The sequence below is a fragment of the Nicotiana attenuata genome, unplaced genomic scaffold, assembly GCF_001879085.1.
Source record: "Nicotiana attenuata strain UT unplaced genomic scaffold, NIATTr2, whole genome shotgun sequence".
Lineage (NCBI taxonomy): Eukaryota > Viridiplantae > Streptophyta > Magnoliopsida > Solanales > Solanaceae > Nicotiana > Nicotiana attenuata.
In genome coordinates this window covers 76987-99414 of record NW_017673449.1, presented here as the reverse complement: position 1 = coordinate 99414, position 22428 = coordinate 76987, and the positions used below count along the sequence as shown (strand labels likewise).

The 22428-nt window shown below is 36.4% G+C and overlaps 2 protein-coding genes across 11 annotated transcripts; both read right to left on the bottom strand.

Annotated features, from left to right (window-relative positions):
- Positions 1-3602: 3602 nt before the first annotated feature.
- On the bottom strand, positions 3603-9877 carry LOC109216403. 10 transcript variants are annotated; one of them, XM_019380552.1, is made up of 6 exons: positions 9619-9877; positions 6198-6978; positions 6026-6110; positions 4925-4988; positions 4109-4124; positions 3603-3860 (listed from the first exon to the last, which is right to left on the bottom strand). In XM_019380552.1, exons 2-6 carry the CDS (start codon positions 6258-6260, stop codon positions 3837-3839), a joined length of 252 nt encoding a protein of 83 aa, XP_019236097.1. In that variant the 5' UTR covers positions 6261-6978; positions 9619-9877; the 3' UTR covers positions 3603-3836. The 10 variants fall into 10 exon arrangements, 5 of the variants coding, with proteins under 5 accessions (XP_019236097.1, XP_019236094.1, XP_019236093.1 ...); XM_019380549.1 differs by having other exon boundaries at positions 3603-4124; XM_019380548.1 differs by lacking the exon at positions 4109-4124.
- Positions 9878-15391: 5514 nt separating this feature from the next.
- On the bottom strand, positions 15392-22178 carry LOC109216404 (mechanosensitive ion channel protein 10-like). Its single transcript, XM_019380553.1, has 5 exons — positions 21004-22178; positions 17772-17895; positions 17228-17521; positions 16628-16830; positions 15392-15843 (listed from the first exon to the last, which is right to left on the bottom strand). The coding sequence occupies exons 1-5, from the start codon at positions 22155-22157 to the stop codon at positions 15570-15572; spliced, it is 2049 nt and encodes a 682-aa protein (XP_019236098.1). The 5' UTR covers positions 22158-22178; the 3' UTR covers positions 15392-15569.
- Positions 22179-22428: the final 250 nt, after the last annotated feature.

Below are 22428 nucleotides of genomic sequence, written 5' to 3'. Positions count from 1 at the left end.
CTACTCCAACTTCCGGAATTCAATTCCGACCCTGATATCAAAATTTCTACTACCAACCGGAAAGCGCCAAACTTCCAATTTCGCCAATTCAAGCCTAAATCTTCCACGGACCTCCAAAGCACATTCCGATCATGCCCCTAAGTCCCAAATAACCTAACGAAGCTACCCGAACAATCAAAATTCACATCTGAGGCCTTCTACCCATAAGTCAATATCCGGTTAACTTTTCCAACTTAAGCTTACTCAAAAGAGACTAAGTGTCTCATTACTCTACAAAACCACTCCGAACCTGAACCAACCAACCCGATAGCACATAATACAGCTGAAAAACATAAAGAAGCAGAAATGGGAGAAACAAAGCGGTAACTCATGAAACGACTGGTCGAGTCGTTACAAATACGCATATGCATGATACTATAAGTATTTAATGATTTACAGAGTTATCCAAACTTACAGGTTGAGTCATTTACTCTATATTTTTTCCATGTCTTTTATGTACTTATTTATGTGCCTTACATACTTGGTACATTATTCGTACTGACGCCCTTTTGCCTGGGGCCGCTGCGTTTCATGCCCGCAGATCCCAATAGACAGGTCGAGAGCCCTCCAAGTAGGCTATCAGCTAAGCGGAAGATGTTGGTGTGCTCCATTTGCTTCAGAGTTTCTTGTTTGGTTGGTATGATTTAGACGTGTATTGTTTGGTATGGCGAGACTCTGTCCCGACCTTTATGAATATTATGTATTCTTAGAGGCTTGTAGACAGATGTCGTGTAAAGATTGTATGGCCTTGTCAGCCTATGTTCACTGTACGAGTGGTTATTTTGGTCTTATAGGCCCGTATGTCTTATGTATAAGTCAGTATCAAATATTGTATTCTACTTATCTCACGGTAGCCTTCCTACTTAGTTATCTTTGACAGTATGACATGAAAATATACGTTATGTTGGTACTCGATTGAGTAAGGTACGGTTGCCCGTCGCGGCCCATTGGTTTGGGTCGTGACGGTCAATGTTGTTATGAGGTGTGACGAGGGCACATGATGCCAAGTGTTAGGGGTTCAGGTATTGAGACTCGTATTGTATGATTACGAGATAAGGTGTCACAGGATGACTTATATTCGAAGGTTATTATTTGAAATGATTATATTCGAAAAGTATTTATTTTGAAAGAACTATGTTTGAAAGATATTTATTTGAAGGAAGTATATTCCAAAATATCTTTATTGGAAATGATTATATTTCTAAAAATTTCTATTCAAAAACTTAGGTGAAAGATTTATACTTGAAGGTTTGGACTAATTGATTGGAGTTTGTTGGCTAAGACCTGATATGAAAACTATCGTAGTTGCTGAGTTATTACTTGTCTTTACTGTATTCATGATTTTGGATTTGGGTTGTGTTTCCGTTCACTCTTATGTGTCCTTATTATGGTGTTCCGCTGTATTTGTTGTTCTTTTCCTTATTGCAATTACCGTATTGTTAGCCATATCGCATAGTCTACAGGTAGAAATCATGCATTGTTGTTCCTATACTTATATTTGTTTTGTTTATTAGACCAGCGGGTGTCTTGACTTTTCCTCGTCACTACTCCACCGAGGTTAGTCTTGATACTTACTGGGCACCACTGTGGTATGCTCATACTACACTACTGTACATTTTTTTTATACAGATCCAGGTATTGATCGTCAGTAGTTGCGCGGATTCTTGCCGAAGCAACTCAAGGAAATCCTGTTGCTGCGTTCGTAGGTTTCGGAGTCACCTTCCTATTTTGTATTCACAGTGTTGTATTTTTTTTCATACAATTATCTTTAGAAGTTGTAGCAAAAACACTATAGAGCTTATGACTTGTACCGCCGGTTTTGGGAAGATGTAATTCTATAAAGATTACTATGTTGAGACTGTTAGACTTTCTTTATTATGGTTGATATCAGTAAGTGTTAGGCTTACCTAGTCCCTAAGACTAGGTGCCATCACGAAACCCAACGGAGGAGAAATTTTATCGTGACAAGTTGGTATCAGAGCTCTAGGTTTCTAGGTGCTACGAGTCATAAGTGAGTTTAGAAGAGTCTTGCGGATCGGTACTTAGACGTTTGTACTTATCTTCGAGAGGCTGCAGAACTATTAGGACAATCTCACTTTTTTTATTCCTATCGTGCGAGTTCATTGATCTCGATGTTTGAACTTTTATCTTCGTCAGATTTAGTGATTTGGCCAGACATGCACTTGCCTTGGTTGCTACAGTTAGAGAGCGAGTCTGTAGATTCATTGAGGGGCTCAGGCATGATATTCAGTTCAGCATGGCTCGGGCATTAGAGTTAAGTGTTTTGTTTCAGCAGGTGGTAGGGATCGCTCGCCGGTTAGATGGCATGTGGGACCGAGGGCGAGAGGATATCGAGATTAGGAGAGAGAGTACAGGGAGTCGAGGGGGCCTCATAGACCAGAGAGATCTGCTGGTCCTTATTTTGGAGGCAGCGCGCGACATGGTAGAGATTTTGTGGGTCAGCCAGTTCAGTTTGCGCTTCAGGCTTTCGCACAGTGATTCAGGTGTTCATGGGTCTCAAAGTACCCGTACCGCACAGTTCCCACAGCCACGTCAGCAGAAGGGTTGCTTTGAGTGTGGAGATACTAGCCACATGGTGATAGATTGTCCCAAGTCTCGGACAGATGTATCACAGCAAGGTATTAGGGAGTAAAGGGCACCCAAGAGGGTGAGTCCCAGCCCGTTGATGTGATTCATATAGTAGGCTTGAGGCCGCTGCGCCAGATGATGTCATATAGGTATGATTTTGGTTTGTTATAGACGAGCAACATCCGTATTTCATTTCAGTTTTGCTAATCGAGGTGAGTTCCCCTGTTTGTTACTCCAGTTATGGGTGCGTTTCCACTACTACAAAAAAGACCTTTAGCGGCAATACAAAACGGCTTTAGCGGCAATAACTATAGCCGCTATATCTTTTACCAGCCATTAGTGTTTTGCCGCTAGTGCCGGGGTCGGCAAAGCCTTTAGCGGCTTTTGTCGCAAACGCTGGTAAAAGGTATGATTTATTGCCGCTAAAAGTTATTATCTTTAATGGCAATTGTTTGCGGCAATTATAATGGCTACTGAATCCAATCCAAAGCGGCCAACTATACTTCTTTAGCAGCTATTTTTATAGCCGCTACATTCAAACTAATTGCCGCTAAACGTTCGTATCTCTAACGGCAATTGTTTGTGGCAATTATAATGGCTACTAAATCCAATCCAAACGGCTAATTATACTTCTTTACCATCCATTTTTATAGCCACTAAGTTAAAAATAATTGCCGCTAAACGTTCGCATCTCTAGTGGCAATTGTTTATGGCAATTATAATGGCTACTAAATCCAATCCAAACGGCTAATTATACTTATTTACCATCCATTTTTATAGCCGCCAAATTCAAAATAATTGTCGCTAAAAAAATTTCATCTTTAACGGCAATTAGTTTGCCCTTTCAGCGTCCATTTTAATAGCTAATATGTTTAACTAAATTGCCGCTAAAAATCAATATCTTTAAAAGTCACTAGCGATAATATCAATAATTTGGCGACAATTAATAATAGTTACTACATTTGTATAAAATATGACCCAAATAATAAAATATATTAATATTAATTCAAAAAAATGTAATATATCTCATTAAATCTTAACAAACAAAAGGAAGTACTAATTAAAAATATTAATATCATCGTAACTTAAAACATAAAAATATATTGTTTGGACTAAATAGCTAATGTCATCATAGTAATAATCCAGAATGATGGTCTTCAAATGATTTTCGCAACTTCTCATCATTTTGAAATCTTCCAACTGCTAAATTATCGAACATCAAACTGTATGACCTGAAATTATAAAATAATTGTGTTAAAGGATAAAGTATAATATTGAAAAAACATCTTGAAGATTCCATCGCTGTTAGATACTTTGTCAGTCAAACACTGCAGGCATTGAGGAAGTCTCAAGAATTTGAGTACAGACTTGCTGAGGAAAAGCTTTTTGCTCAAAAGAACTATATCATGAATCTATACGAACAGCTTGACAAGAAAAGATCAGATCTATCAAGTCCTACATCAATGGTTGAAACAGATACCTTACTTGATGTTGTCCTGAAAAGAGTAGACCAAATAAAGTGAGAAATTTCGAAACTGAAGGACATGAAACAAGTGCAAAATGGATTTGGAAGAACTTCGAAGCAAATACTCAAGGATTACTTTGGTCTAGAAACAAAATCGTCTTAAGCAAGCTCTGCCCTTTGTATCTACAACAAATACGCTAACATCTATAAGCAGAAACAACTGCATTCTTTTGATCGTGCATAATGAAGAATCATAATCTTAACATAACGAAGAACCTGGTCAAGCTTCAGCTATTATTTGAACATCAATGTTCCAGAGAGATACAAGTTACACAACCAAACAAAATGTTCCAGATTTCACGAATCATAAATCAACAAATAGAACAGATTTGATTGCAGCTGTTACTCAAAATTTGGCTGCTACAGCTGTTACTCAAAATTTGGGGGAAACAGAGGTTGTTAAGGAGCATGTTGGAAATCTGCAACAACATAAGGAAGGTGCAGATCTTTTTAAATCAGTAAAACCAGCAGCTAAGGGTGATGTACCTACTACTACAGCACTCTCGAGGTTGTACAAGGCTGTGAATTCAGCTATACAACCTAATACTATGTTTTCAATAGGCACAAGGAGCTACTGTTAAAAAAATTTCAAGCACGAGGAAAAGAGATAAAGACAACAGAGCTAACTTAAGCATTTGTAAAGTTAAGCACCAAGTTAAGCATTTGTAAATGAATAACACAAATCTTAAGTATCTAGTAGTGCTAGTGTCAAGAAGGAAACTCCAGGCTCTTTATCTATCTAAGGTAGGTTAAAACCTGTTGATAACTTACATTATTCTGACATGCTGGAATATGAGACATGATGGCATAGAGCCATGTATTTGCACTTGTGCAACTGCATAGGAAGTTGGTCTGTAGCAATCAATGATCAAGAGATATAACTGCTATTACAATAATTATTCAACATTCCAGTCCCAGCATCTTCAATGCAAAAGAAATTTACTAGGAACAATGTCCAGTTGTAATTTTGGGCTTCCAAAATGCAATAGGTGATCAATTGCTAAATCAAACGGGTCAAGAAAATAGTGTCGCTACTCACAAGCTAAGGTTGGAACAGTTTTTTACACGTAAAAGGTAACAAACTTATTACATTTCACCTCATCCTCTTCCTTCTTTGGTCTTAAAGTGATTTTTCAAAGTGAAACTTAGGACTAAAGATGTTAGTGTTACTCCGTTCCAATTTATCTGATACTCTTCTCAATTTGAAATGTTCCAGAATATTTGTCACAGTTCCTCTTCTAAAAATCTGTCGTAACTTTCAAGAATTAAGAAATTCACGCATCCAATCAAAATTTGAATTTTGATGTGATGTTTTCTCTATAAACCTATCCTTCAACCATTACTGTGATATTTTTCTTCTACCATCACTGATATGATGTCTCATATTTCGAAACTGAAGGACATGAAACAAGTGCAAAATGGATTTGGAAGAACTTCGAAGCAAATACTCAAGGATTACTTTGGTCTAGAAACAGAATCGTCTTAAGCAAGCTCTGCCCTTTGTATCTACAACAAATACGCTAACATCTATAAGCAGAAACAACTACATTCTTTTGATCGTGCATAACGAAGAATTAAAATCTTAACATAACGAAGAACCTGGTCAAGCTTCAGCTATTATTTGAACATCAATGTTCCAGAGACATACAAGTTGCACAACCAAACAAAATGTTCCAGATTTCACGAATCATAAATCAACCAGTAGAACAGATTTGATTGCAGCTGTTACTCACAACCTTTGCGACATCAACATCAGTGAAAATTATCTAAAGCAAGAAGCATCCAAGGAAAGTCCAAATACAACAACAAATTAATAAAAATCGAAGGAGGAAAACTCAAACAGTAGCGACGAAGGACAAAGATGAGCAGTACCATGAGAAGGTTGAGCATTTTCAGCAACACTAGGCATTCTTGATATTTGTGGTACTCGTTCATATCCACTATTGGCGTCGGGGATCTAATAAATATTAGCATATTAATTAACAATACTTTTATATGATTAGAATTTCAATTAAAATATCTAAAGTTTATTAAATGGAGTTACCTCTTCACCCAAGGTGCCATTGCTGCTTTGAGGCATAGATGCATTAGGAGCATATTTGCGCATTAATTATCTCATTTGGAGTAATTCTGATTGCATATTCTCCTGATTTTGTTTCATAATATTCATTTTATTATTTTGTTTCTCCTTTAACTCGATTATGTGTTGTTCTAACCTTTGTATAACCTCATTAGAAGAATCATCTGCAACAATATTTCCTAAGGAAGACCTACTACCCCATAGAACAGAAGGAGTTGGACCAAGCCCTAAACCACGAACATACCCATTTTTTTCATTTCCCAACACCTGGGAATACACATCGCCTTTCCAAGCAACACTACGAGGAGGTTGCTTAGTAGATCTCTCACTATTGCTCATCTTTTCATTTATCATTTCCTGACCATAGAATACACAATAAATCCACTTTGGAATTCATAAATAGGAAAAAATGCACATTGTTTGACAGAGTCATGAAACCAAAAAATAAAGAAAGAATAAATCTTACGATTATCTTTACAGAATCATCATCTAGTGGCCTACCATCCTTACGTTTTTTATGAGTTAATAGGAAAATTTCTGCTCGTGTAGGCTCTATCCCGTTTACAGCCTAATACAATAAAAATGATATCGTATATGTTTTCATGACAAAAAAAGGTTAAAATATTATAGTTTGTAGTATTCACAGGTTTACCTGCTCATTCATCAAGGTGGCAATACTTTTTGATCCTCCTGTGTGAGGCATAGTTTGCTTGGCCCTATTGCTTCTATTTGCTAGGGTACGTCTCTGTCATTGAAATATTAAAATGATATCTTATAAACTTTAAACAAAAATTGAGCATACCTAAAATCAGTTTAACTAGTTCTAAAGCTAAATAGAATATAAGTTATTTTATATATTAAAAGTATACTACTATAAATTAAAAAAGATAATATGATTGCGATGAAAACATCCATATAAAGTTTCAGTTAAAGACGACTAAAACAAAACATGACAAGAAAGAGACAGAGTAAATAAACTTAAAAAATTCAACAGATTATGCAAAGCGTAAAAGGGTGTGGACTTTTTTAACTATAAAACGATGATTGCAGTGACATATGGCTACTACATGGGGGCTAAATCAATATGGAATATTTTGCTATTTATAAACAGATCATAGTCATCATAGAACAAACATGTAAGCCAAAGATAACTTGCCAATTTTTAACATAATTATTCATAAACTTTTTAATAATGGACTTATTAAACTTATGTATTATACAAATATTTTAAGGCTGGACGTTCTGTGCGATGCAAACCAACTAACATGCAGACTTTGGCAAAAGAAAAAGGGAACAATGGAAACATTGTGGAGTAAATTCTCAATGTGATACAATAGTATAACAGCCCAGGATATAAAAGATGATCCGTTGGGTACGGTTCCAATGCCTCTATTCTTTATTATTTTCTAACATTATGGATATAATGTGAAATAGAAATTCCTGCTCCTTGATCACTATATATAAGAAATTTCAAACTATTGTGGAAGATACTCATTTTTGCGTAGATATACTGCCTATGGGTATGAACTAGTGTGTGTTGAATATTTAGTTGCGATAATCATGGTTCTGTAGTATTCATATGTTTGCATTTTTTAGATTAAATATGTTGATCCATAGTTTGTGTCTAATTAGGATGATATTGCTCAACAAGCAGAAACTGGAAAAGTTTACAAAGCCAACTACTTTGACAAGTATGGAAGGATTGTTCTTGTCATGAGGCCTGGAATACAGGTACATATATAATGAGAAGCAGTTCCCATAATGAGCTTCTGTCGACTCCGATATTGTAACTTCTATTTTTCTAATATCTTTTTATATTCTCCTGGCTCTTTCAGAACCCACACTCGGTAGAGAAGCAAATGAGATATTTAGTCTACTGCATGGAGAATGCCATACTGGATTTAAAATTTGGTCAGGAGCGAATGCTTTGGTTTATTGACTTTGAAGGGTGGAACATGTCAAGCATATCAGTAAAGGTGACTCGCGAAACAGCACGTGTACTACAAGATCGTTATCCAGAGAGGCTAGGTCTTGCAATCTTTTATAATCCGCCAAAAGTTTTTGAGTCCTGGATAGTAGGTGCCTCTAACTTTTAAATTTTCTCATTTCCATTTTTTTGTGCTAATTAACGGCAAAACAAGATTGCTCTTGTTTCATTACATTAGTAATGGGAGTTTAGCAGGACTGTGGCATGAGAAGAGAGTATTTCTGGATTGGGGTGCTAGGTATAATATCATATTAGGAGCAGCTCAGGGAGTTTAGCAGGACTGCTACAAGATTGCTCTTGCAGATTTTGGACTTGCAAAGCTCTTAAATACAGCATCAGATATTTCAAGAGCTTCAACCATAATAGCTGGTTCCTATGGATATATAGCTCCTGGTAAGTACATTTTATTAAAATTTTCATGCAAAAACATCATTCTTCTCTTGAAGAGGTCAAATTAGATATCTCATTATAACAGATATTTAGATATAACTTTGCTAAGTGCTAAACATTTTACATAATATTATGCTAGCACTCTTGAATATTAATTTTAAAAAACACTTTAAGCTCACTATATTAGTCTTGTACCCCGCGAAATGTGATGTGCACAGACGTATTGTGGGAATAAATAGGGTATGAGTACTAAATTTGGATAGCATTCTAAATGTTTTGGTCCTATATAGCAGAATATGGATATATCCTCAGAGTAACCGAGAAGAGTGATGTCTATAGCTACGGCATTGTGCTTCTTGAGGTCCTAACAGGGATGGAACCAACCGATTCCCGGATACCAGAAGGTGCCCACATTGTTACTTGGGTAAATCAGGAGCTAAGATTAAAACACAAGAAATTCACAACAATTCTTGATCAGCAATTACTTTTAAGGTCTGGTACACAAACACAAGAGATGCTTCAAGTTCTTGGGGTGGCACTACTTTGTGTTAATTCGTGCCCAGATGAAAGACCAACAATGAAGGATATAGCTGCAATGCTAACGGAAATTAGGCACGAAAATGAAGAGTTCGAGAAGCCTAATCATCTAGGAAAAGGGTCGGTATCGAATCCTAAAGCAGCAGTGCAATGTCCTAGTTTCTCTGTTTCATCTGAACCTCTCATCAGATCACCTCCTCAATAACAGCAATTAACTCAGCCTTTGTCCATGTCTAGCTAGTTGATTCTTTCTAGTTGACGCAACAACGAGTTAGGAACTGATTTACTGTAAATCAATCGACCAACATCAATCAAAAATCTACTGTAAATCGATTACAAGGAACTGATTTACTGTAAATTTACTGTAAATCGATTGGAAGAAGAGAAGTTAACACTACCCTTGACGCACTGTAAATCGATTTGAACTGATCTACTGTAAATCGATTGTAAATCTAAGAGAAGAGAATTTACCTAGGAAGAAGATGGCCACTGCTGTTTACACACTGTAAATCGCACTACCGTTGACGCGGTGGAGTTGACGCAGCAGCGTGTTAGGTTTTTTTGACGCAGCAGCGTGTTAGGTTTTTTTGACGCAGCAGCTAGATAGTTTCTTTTTTTTGGCAGCGATTCAACTGGGGAGGGAAACGAAATTAGTTCAATTGTTTTCTAATTGGGAGGGAAACGATGCAGCGATACAACTGGAGAGGGAAACGAAATTAGTTCTGTTATTTTTCTAATTTGGAGGGAATCGATAAAGGGTATACAAAAAAATTAGAGGGAAAAATGTTTCTCTTTTTTGTGCGGAGGAAAAGTTAAAATAATAAAAGATTAATTTTAATTAGTAATTTTTAGTGGCTATTATTTTTTATTGCCGGTAAAAGGATATCTTTTACTGGCTAATGGTCATATGCCGCTAATATTTAAGCTTAAAAAATTTATTAGCTACCATTGCCTTATTGTCGCTAAATAATTGCCGCCAAAGGCCTTTTTTGTAGTAGTGTTCATGATTTGTACTGCGTTTATTTGTTGCCCGGTTGGAAGGTTCTATGAGTGATAGCCCGTGTCTATCGTCTATTTTTATTCATTACTGAGAGTTAAGAGACTAGTATTAAATTCCTATTGTCCATTATGGTAAGCTTGATGTGATTTCTGAGTATTTTTGGTTACGAGCTATGACTTTTATTCTCCACCGGTGTGGGAGCCAGTACATGTTGTAGTTTTGTTGATGGAACTGATCTAGTGAAAGGATTCAGTTGGTTTGATATACACCTTACTTGTGATTCAGAGTTAAGGGCGGGACCCTCGTGATTTCATGTGATTTAATGTGCCGGGCTGCATGTCGTGGTTGAGAGTTATATCAGGATGAGATCTTGTGCTTTGTTCATATACTTGATTTTCTTTCCTTATAAATTGTTTCGTAGAATAGTACTGATAGAGAGTTGTGCCTGTCGCGCTTGTTTGATAGTTCTCTTATGTGTTTCTCTTTACATATTCAGTCACTTTTGTTCTGTGCTTCTTAAGTCTTAGGCATGACTTGATGCAGCTGGTTGAGACTGATATCGAATGTGGATTTGGAATCGGGTCTTTTAGAAATGAATGGAAGGTGAGGATTCTGGCTCTAAGGCTTATTGGTATTGGTAGAAAGGCTAAATTACGGTTGAGATGGTGTCGTCAGGTTTATGTGGATTGGGGTAACGTGGGATTGCCCGCGGGTGTATGTTTGAAGTGTACATTCAGCAATTTGATGACTTCGAGGCGAATCATGGCACGTTCGAGGATGAACGTTTGTTTTAAGAGGGGGAGGATGTAACGACCCGGCCGGTCATTTTGAGAATTAAAGCTTAGTTAAGCGGAATAAGGTCTTGAGAAGCTTCATATTATGTTTATCGACTTGTGTGCATGGTTGAATTCAGTTACCGGATGATTCAGAATCGAATTGGAAGACGAAATCTAGTTTCGAAAGCTTAAGCGGTGAGAATTTGACCGGAATGTGACTTTTGTGTAAACAGCTACAGAATGAGTTTTGGATGATGTCAGTAGCTTTGTATGGTGATTTTTTACTTAGGCACGCGTTCGGATTTGGAGTTGGGGGTCTGTAGGGTAATTTGAGGCATTTCGGCAAAAGTTAGAAAAGTTGAAGTTTGGAAAATAGAGAAGTTTGACCCATAGTTGACTTTTTTGATATCGGGGTTGGAATGCGATTCCGAGAGTTTGAGCGACTTTGTTATTTCATTTTGTACTTGTCTACGAAATTGGGCGCCATTCCGGGGTTGTTTGATTGGTTTCGGCACGAGTTTTCGAAGTTGGAAGAATTTGGAAGTTCATAGTTTGATTCATGACGCAGTTTGCATTTCCGGCGTTGTTTGATGTGATTTGAGACCCCGAGCGAGTCCGTGTTAGGTTCTAGAACTTGTTTGTGTGTTTCGACGGGGTCCCGGGGGCCTCGGGTGTGTTTCGGATGGGCTACGGACCAATTTCTTCTATTTTTGGATTGCCGGTTTCGGGTGTCTAATATCCTTCTTCGCGATCGCGAAGTCACTTCCGCGTTTGCGTACTGTCCCATCGATCTGCCATATGATTCTTCTTCGCGTTCACGTTCAGCCTCTCGCATTTGCGAGGGTTTGCCTTTTCCTTCTGCGCGTTCCCGTTCCCCATCTTGCGTTCGTGTACCAGAACCAGGCCCTGGGCGCGGGTGAGCACTTTCCTTTTCGCGTTTGCGTGTCTCGTACGCGTTCGCGTAGGTTCTCATTCTCTCTTCTTCGCGTTCGCATCCCTTCACACGCGTTCGCGATGGGCTTTCTTGGCAGCTTCATTTTTCTTCTTCGCGAACGTGTTTCCTCTTCCGCGTTCGCGATTCATAAGGACCTGGGCAGAATATAAGATCTTCAAATCGAGGGTTAGGCCATTTTTATCATATTTTGACTTGTAGAGCTCGATTTTGAGTGATTCTTTATGAGTTTTTCAAGCAATTCGGTTGGGTAAGTGTTCTTCACCTAGTATTTAATATATTCCATGACTTTATGTTCATTTTTATCATTTAATTTGTGTTTGGGGTTGAGGATAATGTTGGTTTTTGGAGAAAATTTCTAAAATGAATAATCATGATTTGAGGGACCAAATGGTGTCGGAATTTGATAATTTTTGCATGGTTGCACTCGTATCGGAATGGGTATTCAGTGTTTGTAAAATTTGTCGGGATCCGAGGTGCAGGCCTAGGGGTCGACTTTTGGACTGATTTTTGGATTTTATTAAAGATTGAGATTTTATGATCCAGATTAGTTTCTTATGAGTTTTATTTGTGCATTAAAGTCACTTTGGTTAGATTGGAGCCGTCCGGAGGTTTTTTTCACCCGAGAAGTTCATTTTAGAGTATTTGTTGTCATCTTCGAGGTAAGTATCTTGCCTTACCTTGTGTGGGGGACTTTTCCTTAGGATTTGAGTCTTCTATGTTGATTGTAATCCGTGTACTCGAGGTGGCGAGTGCATGCTCGGACTTATTTGTGAATAGTTGGACTTTTAGGGTTCTTAGGTCCTTATATTCACCGTGTATGAAGTTGTTCTTGATATGACTGAGTTCATATTTACTAGTTTCACATCCACATAGTTAAATTAGAATTAATTGCTTTAGAATTCACCCTTATTGCCTATTTGACTTAACTGAAGATTTTACCTCTTCTATTGTCATGCTATCTCTTCATAACTACGTATCTTTATTTGAAATTATCCTCATCTCCTCCTATAATTGTTTAGTCCTAATTGAGGTTATGATTACCTATCCTTTGTTTGTTTTAATTGAATTGTTAAATATTTTTCGTAATTTTGCAACCTTAAAAGAAGTCTAGATATCCCATGTTTAGATGACTTGCCCTTATTTGGAACTAGTTGACTCGTGTTAGTTTTTCCTTGTTGCCGAACTGTATATTGTGGAATCGTTGTGGCATATTAGTTCGTGCCTTGTTGAACTATTTTCTTTACGCTTAACATTCTTTTAATGTGATTATTCCTTGTGAATGAGTTCTACTGTTTCTTTGTGATTTAAAGTTCTTGAGTGGTTTACTTTTCGCACTTTATATTATTGCAATTGTTACTGTTGTACTCGTTGTGGTGATGCACGAGGTTTATGTTGTGCTGTAACTGTTATCTCTGTTGGTTGCCCTGCATATTTACTTTGGGACTACGGAACGGTATTCCGGGAGACCCCCCTGCATATTTACTTTGAGACTACGGAACGGTGTTCCGAGAGATTCCCCAGCACTGCATATTTACTTTAGGACTACGGAACGGTATTTCGGGAGATCCCCCTGCACAATTACATTTTGGACTACGGGACGGTATCCTGGGAGATCCCCTGTTGTTATATCTGTGTTCTGAGCTGCTAATCTTCCATGCTTACATTCTTTTAAACATTCTATGTGATGTTCGTTCTTTTCCTTATGCTTACTAGCTGGTATGAACTATATTAGGACACTTGCACAGGTATACATGCAGCTAAGCACCCTTATCGGATAAGAGGTTTTCTGGATATTCCTGAGTATAGATACACACCCTTGTTTACTTGCCTTCCACGTGGGAATGGCTCTATTTCGCACGTGAGTCGTCAGTGCGGTTATGAGGTGTGATGAGATCACAGGATGCCAAGTGTTAGGGGTTCAGGTATTGAGACCCGTATTGTATGATTACGAGATAAGGTGTCACAAGATGACTTATATTCGAAGGTTAGTATTTGAAAAGATTATATTCGAAAAGTATTTATTTTGAAAGAACTATGTTTGAAAGATATTTATTTGAAGGAATTATATTATAAAATATCTTTATTGGAAAAGATTAAATTTCTAAAAATTTCTATTCGAAAACTTAGGTGAAAGATTTATACTTGAAGGTTTTGTTAATTGATTGGAGTTTGTTGGCTAAGACCTGATGTGAAAATTGCTTTAGTTGCTGAGTTATTACTTGTCTTTACTGTATTTGTGATTTTGGATTTGGGTTGTGTTTCCGTTCACTCTTCTGTGTACTTATTATGGTGTTTCGTTGTATTTGTTATTCTTTTCCTTATTGCAATTACTGTATTGTTAGTCATATCGTGTAGTCATTAGAAAGAAATCATGCACTATTGTTCCTATACTTATATTTGTTTTGTTTATTAGACCAGTGGGTTTCTTGACTTTTCCTCGTCACCGCTCTATCGAGGTTAGTCTTGATACTTACTGGACACTGCTATGGTGTGCCCATACTACAATTCTGTACATTTTTTTTTCTGCAGATCCAGGTATTGATAGTTAGTAGCTGTGCGGATTCTTGCCGAGGAGACTCAAGGAAATCCTGCTGCTGCGTTCACAGACGGAGTCACCTTCCTATTTTGTATTCACACTGTTGTATTTATTTCCATACAATTGTGTTTAGTAGTTGTAGTGAAACTCTGTAGAGCTTATGACTTGTACCGCCAGTTTTGGTGTAATTATATAAAGATTACTATGCTGAGACTGTTAGACTTTCTTTATTATGGTTGATATTCAGTAAGTGTTAGGCTTACCTAGTTCCTAAGACTAGGTGCCATCACGAAACCCAACGGAGGGAAAAATTTATCGTGACAGTTTTATTAACTCTTAATGAAATTTGTAGCTCGTATAAGTGGGGTGTTATAGTTAGAGGAGCACCCTTAACATATATCACCTATGTGAGTGTGGAAGTAGGCCGCTTCCTATGAGAATTAGGCTTATTCAAAAAAATACTCATAAAAACCGGGATAGCACAAGGCCGTAATGTGCTGGCTAATAAAGCTTTTGTCAACACCTTGATTATTATGTGTAAGCAGTTATTCTTTATTTCCCTAAAGCAGTCATAGTTCAAGTCTGAGACCACTATTGACTCTGGAGTAGAGATCGTTGTTTTACTAAGTAGAGGTTCAATGCAGAGCAGATCTTCATTATGCATAATAGTTTCCCTTTAACCGGTAAACTCTCTTATTTTAATATTAAAATGAGTGGGAGAATGTTGGTGTTAGTACATTTTAATATTAAAATTATAGTATTAAATTACATAACTTGCGGGTGGCGTACCACCCCGTCCCTTACACATAGATCCGCCCCTGGTATACTGCCGGATTGGTGAAGATGCTACCGTAGTGGGCTTGAATCTCCTTAAAGAGAGCGAGATATCCGCGTCTCAACCGGAAGATGTTTTATTTTCTTCACTTTATTTTCAACTGTAATAGTATTTTCACCAAGATCATGAAATAAAGCACGAATACAACAATATTGAAATGGATTTGACAAGGAAAATTAAACAAACACACTACAAATAACATGTTTTATCATGCAGAAAGCAGTCATTATATTGTTGCACTTTACAAATATGTCTTAATTAATTAGCTTCCATCATCTAGTTGCTTATCAAATTCTTGCTATAGATCAAAGCAAATAAGATCAAGCGTGCAATGGCACATTTCTGAAATTGGTCATGTTCACTTGGGGAAGATGGAGTTGTTGAGGGAGAAGAGAGTACTTGATGTTAAGGCTCTCAAAGATCTTCTTCAACTCAAGGATGAGCTCTGTGATCCTGTTGCTTCTATCCCCGTAATTCTGATGGTTAATGGTATGCTGAACACATAGAGCCATTCCCATTGTGTGCACATTCTCTATTCCTTTCACTATCACTGAGTGTTTTGGATTCCAATACTTTGGCTTGCTCTCTATGTACCTATATATTTTCATTAAACACAAACACATGATCATTATGTTGATTTGAGGAGTTATATAAATGAACTTGAATTATTCCAAAAAAACAAAAAGAAAAAGAAAAGGATTTGTAGTCGTCCTAGGCAATGGTGCTTCTAAACATCAGGTTTGGTTCAGTTCTGGGATTATAATTCTTGGATATCCCAGGAAATAATTTAGTCCCACATTCTATATGGGATAGCTAATATCATTATTTTGATGAAATATTTATACCGGTATTAGCAAATACCCACAACCAAATGCGGAATAACTATAAACCCTAATTTTATATCAGGATTAATATCCTTATCCTGTCAACCAAACGACCACCTAATGTTTAGGATATTTAAAATCACACAGTCTGGGATCGAGAAAACAAGAAAATATTAATCAGGTTAACTAATAGATAACTATCTATAAAGAGTAGGATTAGTAGCCTGAAAAATAAGACAAGTTTAGAGGCGAATATAGCTAGTTTTCTTGAGTTTAGCTGAACCAATATTTCAACATTGAACATTGATATATAGGTAAAAAAATCACAAAATTGCACCCAATAACCTAGTGGTCAATAAAGTAACTAAAAATCCATGAGGTCTTATATTCAAATTTCAGGGCACACAAAAAAATAATAGGTAATTTCTTATTATCTGCCCAAGCTTTATAAATAAAATTACCTGATATTATGTTGGTGGGTCATAGGTGTGTCTGCCGAAAAATAAATTCTTAATTAAATAAAGGAACGTGGGGTGGGGCACAAGAGTTCTTACATTTGAATGGCCTTTTTGAGGTTAATGATGGTGTCCATAGAAGTGTTGGTATCAATATCAAAAGAAATGGAGTCGCACATTTCAGGGCTTCTGTAGAAGTTGCTAATTGGCTTTGTGATCAACACTGCATTGGGGTAGTAGATTTTCTCGTTGTCGTAACGAAGGAAAACTGTGGTCAATATATTCATCTCTTCCACTATCAGCTGCATATAAAAAATTTAAATTAAAGCAAATTAATTGGAACGAAGAAATTGACATATGTCAATAAATTAAAATTAATTGTAACATATTTGCGCCAAGAATCAATATTCCACTAGCTAGCTAGTGTTGCAAATATTGACATGAAAACTGTCATTGTTATTAAAAATTAAATCTAGATAGAAGCACCTTCTTCACAAATCAATACCTAAAAAAATAATTAAAAAACAAAAGGAAACCAAAGGGTATGGTGTTCTCTAAAAATAAGACAGATTATTTGCTACAATATAGTAAAATTATACGTGGATATTTTGGAAGTTCTTTACCCTGCATGTGTCGATCGTTTTATATAAGAAGGTTAATAATTAGTGTTGAGTAATATTAAAAAATAAAGATATATACCTGAACTCCATCGATAACACAACGATCACCAATGTCAAAAGGATGGACAACAAAGACGAAGATAATAGATTCGAAGATAGTCTTGCAAGTGTTTTGGAAGGCAAATCCGAGAAGTACAAGTTGTGAAAGAAGGAGAGCAAGGATTTGTGTGGACAAAAGTCCCATCACTAAGAGTGAAATCACAAGTATTATAAAACCCACTATCCCACTTGCTAACTTGTGAAGCTGTTGCACCGCCGTCTTTGTATCATTTAATGAATGTGCCAAGTACTTCCTCTCATAGTATGCTCGTACCTAACAATAAATCCCAAGAAAAGAAAAAAAAAACTTAAATCAAAAGATGCTAGTCTTTGAATTACAATTCATAAAGAATCTTCACATCACGTTTTAGCATGTAGGTTACTATTTAATTTATAGGTGATTACTTAGTAAATTATTTAGGTGATTTGATATATGTGGAACTCTTTATTCTACATTGACCGTGTATACAAGTTAAATCAAAAGATTATAAACGTTGTGTGTAGTATATTGTATATATAATTACCACCCAATTTCTGAAGGCAGATTTGGTGATCCTTCCAGTCTCAAGAGCTCCTTCAAAAAGTGGGAAAATGGTGTGTATCTCTACTCTATTCAGGAACCTCATTAAATCTTCCTCCTCTATGTACCTTCACAATAAAAATATAAAATTAATTCCCATATGTTGATGTTGCATCTCATTAGTTATGTTACGCGGCGCCTTCCTGAGATTCCTTGGAAGGGCGACGTAAGGCTAGGCAACTGATGTCAGTGCAATTGCTGTCCGCAAACTGAGGTCCCCTCCGTACGCTAGACGAGATTGTCAGTGCCGTACGGAAAAACCAATGTCAAGAGCAATTGAGAGAACCGAAGTGAGAATTCAGAATGAAAGAAAGCTTGATTGCATTAATGAAAGCTATTACAGAAAAGCAACGCGGTGTCGGGGGGGGGGGGGGGAAGAGACACCAGTACAGAGAATTGCTTGCTTGCTAGAAAGTTTTGATTGCTTGATCCCCCCTAATAGTACTTAAAAAAAATAATCCAAAGTTACAAGACTAGACTTGACTAAGCTAGAGAAACATAATGGAAGTACATGAAATAAAACTACTCTATATTTACAATGAAAATGACTTAGTTTTCTATAAGGCAGCAGCAGGTCCGTTGTCAGCAGCAGTGTCTTTGGCAACACGGTCTGCGCGCGCGGCGTTGTCTGCGCGCACGGCGCTGCTGGCTTCTGCCTGCGACTTGGCGCTCGCGAGGGATATCGGTGGGGCGACAGAGGCACCTGCGCGCTTGTCACTTGGCGCGGCCAAGACCACGGGGCCGTCCGTGGTGCTAGGCATTGGGAGGTTCGCTAGGACGCCACGGGGCGCGCCCAAGGGGTCGTGGGGCATGGCTGGAAAGCCGCCCATGACAGTTATCATGCTGTCTTTTGGGTGAAAAGTGAAACTTAATTCTAATACATACATATTATTACATCCAATCTGTACTCCATATAATTAGCGAAGTTATAAATATATTCTGTTGGGCTTTTCTGTTTATACTTAATTAGATAGAGTAGGGGGATTTGCATCTATACCCGCTTTTTGGGTCACGTTTTAACTTGTGCCCGCTTTGCAAAAAAATTGCAAGCGTACCCACTTTTTCGCGTAACTTCAGCATACGGGGCTGAAGTAGCAAATGCAATCACGCAGAACTTCAGCATTCTAGTAGACGGGGCTGAAGTTTTTTTATCCTGCATAAGATGCTGAAGTTATTTAGTTCATTTGTAAAAACTTCAGCACTATATAAGCTGAAGTTTTTTTGTCCTGGATTCATTAGTTTTGTCATAAAGCTTTTTCAAAAACTTCAGCAGAAGATGCTGAAGTTATTTAGTTCATTTATAAAAACTTCAGCACTATATAAGCTGAAGTTTTTGAAAAAGCTTTCTAACATACTAGATAAATAATCACCTTATTCTTTCATAGTGTATTACTATTATAAAATAATCAGATTGCCAACAATATCTAAATCATAAATTTTGGAAACAATAAACGTGAAAAGAACATAATTACGTGAAAATATTCACAAATTATTGTCTACTAACGTAATTATTTATAATTTGTTTTTAAAGAATATGAAAAATATACTTATGGCAATCATCCCATGAACTGAAGTTTCATAGCAGCACCAACAGCAGCAGAAGAAAGAAGAAGAAGAAAAAAATGAAGGAGGAGAAGGAGGAGGAGAAAGGGGGCTGAAGTTGTTTAAAAAGTGGGTACAAGTTAAAACTTTTTAAAAAATGGGTATAGGTTAAATGCGGGCGACCAAATAGGACGCCCCGTGCAATTTTTACGATAGAGTAACGTTAAGACTTGAGAGTGACCATGCAGAGATTTGACCCTACAATTATATACATTCAAATAATATATACTCATTATGTTTCAATTTAGATGACATATTTCGCTTATCGAACGTTAATTTGATTAAATGTTGAAGTTAAATTAAATTAGATCTAATTAAAATTTGGATATTTAATACTACTCGAAAAGTAATATAAGTTCCAATTTTCTCATGTCACTATAACAACAAAATGTATTTTAAAATATTTGTCAAACTTCACACAATTTAACTTTCGATAAGCGAAATAAGTCATCTAAATTGAATTGGAGGAAATAGCACTTTAATAATACATACATACATACATATATATATATATATATACATACATACATACATATATATATATACATACATACATATATATATATATATATATATTTGTATTATTTGCCCTTGGATCTTGATGGATATCATGTCTGAACTACAGAGACATCAAGACAGTTGTCAACTTTCAATTCTTAGTATTTGCTGTTGGGAATTCTATTAGTCTTTCTCTCTGTTTATGTGATATATTGATTCTGTGTGGAGTCTACTTACGTGCTCAACTTGACTTTTCTATTATATTAGTAGTTAATAATTATTGAGAAATCAGTATATGTACTATATTGGAAATTAGTATAATATCCAAATCTTAAATACACTGATTTTAAAAGAAAAAAGTTAATCAAGGTAAGGAGTATAAAATAAGAAATTAGTGGAACTGAGCCACGCTTAAATATCAAATTAAAACGATGTCATACAAATCGGGATATATAAAGTAACATGGCATGTTTTTCAAAATTTAAATTCAGTTAGATAGTTAAATTTGAAGTGTAAGGTGATACTCTTTTAATCAAATTAGAGTTCAACAACTACCACTTATATAATACACAAATTGAGTAACGTCTTAAATTTCGTGCTCAGTTATATTAATATATACATATATATGTTTTAAGTTAGAAATGAAGTTGGATAACAAATAACATGCGCAACAATTATGCTCGGACTATGAGCATATGCCTCCTCCACGTATTGTATTTACTGATTCTTTTTTAATGGACGAAAAGAAAAGTATGGAATCACAGATGACTCGCTTTGACCTTAACTAAGGTGGTCCTTCCTAGCAAAAAAATTAATGGTTGGCAGGCATGTTGAAACGGACTTTACTCCCCAACCAATTAACAGCAAGACCCCCTAATTAGGAAATGTCTATTCAAACTTTAGTGCGTTTGGTACGACGAAAAGCATGAAAAATATGTATTTTCAAGTATATTTTTGTTCAAAAAATATTTTAAATGATCTAATTGTGAAAGAAAAACTTTATAGTACTAATTAACCTCTAATGATTGATTGTTATTGTGTGTGTGTTACACATACAAAATCTCTAGAATACTTACTTGGCACCAGGATTGGCAACGTTCTTGAAGATCTTTTTGGCACAATTTCTAGCCTCCAATTCACTTGTAATCTCAGATTCAGTGTTTCCGAATTCATCTACACTCTTAGAAATAGTTGACAAACCAAAGAACCTTACATAATTAGCCAATCTCTTCACACTCCATGCAGATGACTTTCTTTGCATACTCAGCTTCTTTAGCTTCGATAATTTCCTCGGTTCTTTCACTTCTACCACTTTTTCATCAACTGGAGGACGAGAAAGTGTGTCCAGGACATAGTGATGAAAAACACTTTCCTTCATACGATCAAAGTAAGTTGCAACAAAAAACGACGAGGCTAAAACTTTGACCAAAATGATCTTAACGGGCCAAATTGTTGCACCAATAAGTAAGGCCACTAAAGCTTCACGTAATTTTGTTAACATCTTGTTTTGTTTGTTGAGTTTTGTGTTGAACATGAAAGTCAAAGCTAAAAGGACAAGACCTAACCAAACACAATTTTGGAAGCTCTTTCTAAGACCATAGACAAAATATAAGACCTTTTCACGAAGCATGAAGTTTCTCTCGATGAGAAAAACGAGGAATCTAATTACGCAACTTGAAACAAGGCGACCACTGAATATGACAAGGATCACTAAGCACCATTTCCACAAGTCAAGACCCCATAAGGGATTGTTCCTAAGAGGTGAAATTGTGAGAGCACATATTAAACAAGAGGTTGTGATTAAAAAAAAGCACCACTCAAACAAAAGTCCAAAAGGGATTTTTGTCGTCTTCTTTCTACACTTTTCTTTAGTAATCCCAATTCCTTCGTCATTTTCATGTTCTTCATCACTATCTCCATCCTTTTCACAGGGCTTGAAGGACTCGAATTCGTCGTCTAAGTTGAAAGATTTTTGCTTCATTGGAACACTATTGAACTCAAAGACTCGAGCTTTGGGTTTTGAGAAAGTGAGGCGACGTAGAGTTTGAAATTTTGTAGGAATTCGGGTAAGTTTTGTTTCTGCCATGTAATTAGCATCATTGGTGCTCCTAGGTTGTGAATTATTGTTCTTGTGATCTTCTTCATCCATGAACAGAATCACATGATCAGAGGCTGGTTTCTCCATCTTTTTTATTTTATTTGAGGTACGTACTTCACTTAGTTTCATCATCGTCCTATCTCCCTTATATAGAATGTGAATGTGTCATCAAACATTAAGGTGACGTTCCACTTTCCACATAAAACTAATTAGCCGAAATCATCATTATAATGTTTGGTTTGTATTTTCTTTTTCGCATAATTAATACCCGCACAATTATAGAAAAATATACGTATTATTTTATGTTGTATATAATATGGAATAAAAATGTAGTGATCAGCTATACATGGATTAAAATTACAAAATGACAAAACTAACTCTCCAGGTAGATCAATATTATATT

What these genes read in the sequence shown, in the direction of transcription:
- LOC109216403 (XM_019380548.1), bottom strand. Translation starts at nt 6,260, where the DNA reads ATGCGCAAATATGCTCCTAATGCATCTATGCCTCAAAGCAGCAATGGC. An exon ending in AAATGCTCAACCTTCTCATG is followed by an intron (nt 4,989 to 6,025) that starts GTACTGCTCATC and finishes CTTCCTATGCAG; the next exon opens with TTGCACAAGTGCAAATACAT. An exon ending in TTCCAGCATGTCAGAATAAT is followed by an intron (nt 3,861 to 4,924) that starts GTAAGTTATCAA and finishes TTATAATTTCAG; the next exon opens with GTCATACAGTTTGATGTTCG.
- LOC109216404 (XM_019380553.1), bottom strand. Translation starts at nt 22,157, where the DNA reads ATGATGAAACTAAGTGAAGTACGTACCTCAAATAAAATAAAAAAGATG. An exon ending in GTTGCCAATCCTGGTGCCAA is followed by an intron (nt 17,896 to 21,003) that starts GTAAGTATTCTA and finishes TTTATTGTGAAG; the next exon opens with GTACATAGAGGAGGAAGATT. An exon ending in CTCAAAAAGGCCATTCAAAT is followed by an intron (nt 15,844 to 16,627) that starts GTAAGAACTCTT and finishes GAAAATATATAG; the next exon opens with GTACATAGAGAGCAAGCCAA.